Source organism: Metarhizium robertsii (genome assembly GCF_000187425.2).
Source record: "Metarhizium robertsii ARSEF 23 chromosome Unknown MAA_Scf_74, whole genome shotgun sequence".
NCBI classification, from domain to species: domain Eukaryota; kingdom Fungi; phylum Ascomycota; class Sordariomycetes; order Hypocreales; family Clavicipitaceae; genus Metarhizium; species Metarhizium robertsii.
The window spans coordinates 3991-4860 of NW_011942220.1; the positions used below are offsets into that span (position 1 = coordinate 3991).

The window sequence follows — 870 nt, forward strand, 5'->3', positions numbered from 1 at the left end:
GGTCCACCAAGGGGCGCTTCGCGTTCCCTTCCGTACAGGTCGTCCCGCTGCCTTGGCAGCCGATGGAGAAGATTGACGGGCGATTCAGCTAGTGTCTCCAGCTCCGAGGCTGTTGTGGTGCGGCCGGGAGTCTACAGACACCTGCCTCGACGAGTTCCTTGAAGCGTTGCAGCTCCTCTCCACCGATTACTCACACCTTACCTAGCGTTCCAGTAAGCGCCAGAGTAATATTTAGGATTGTAAGACTTAAAGTGAAATGGTCAGAGCTCGTGGCGAGGTGATCCTCAACTACTGCCGAGGCCAGGTCGATGTTGGAAAACGCGACGTCGATTGTGTTGCCATGGGGGGTTTGTGGGTACAGTAGGAGGCCGAAAGTCTGTGAACGCTCCACATCAACGTCATCATCACGCGAAATGCCCCCCACTGTACATCAGCGGTATTCAAGAGGCCAAGACCGCTCTCGGCCGCCCAAGCGGCGATGTCGTCCCCGCGGCCCGCCAGCCTCCCAGTCTGCCAGGAGTAATGTTTCGGCCTCCCAGTCTGCCAGGAGTAGTGTTTCGCGTTGAAGTCGCCTGCCACCAGACATCTCTCAGGCGGAGACCACCGCAGCAGAATGTCCAACGCGGCGTCGTAGGAGGGCCGGCGATACACGTTCACAATGGTTATTCCATTGACTGTCAACCACAGTATGTCACGGGTGCTTGCAGGTCGTTTCTGATCAGCAAGGATGTGCGAGTTTTTGCGGACATACGTCATAACCCTTGGCCGCGTGTCATTGTTCTCCCAGTTGTCGACGGGAGAGTGCGTTTCACAGGCTGGATGTATCTTTGTGAGGCATCGGGCTTCCTTTACTTCTGTCCAAGGTTCCTG

The 870-nt window shown here is 56.6% G+C and overlaps 1 protein-coding gene across 1 annotated transcript; it reads right to left on the minus strand.

Moving 5' to 3' along the window:
- Positions 1-430: 430 nt before the first annotated feature.
- MAA_10561 (uncharacterized protein) lies at positions 431-586 on the minus strand (the record flags this gene model as incomplete). The annotated part of the gene is made up of 1 exon (XM_007828559.2): positions 431-586. The coding sequence occupies one exon, from the start codon at positions 584-586 to the stop codon at positions 431-433; it is 156 nt and encodes a 51-aa protein (XP_007826750.2).
- Between the last annotated feature and the right edge of the window lie 284 nt (positions 587-870).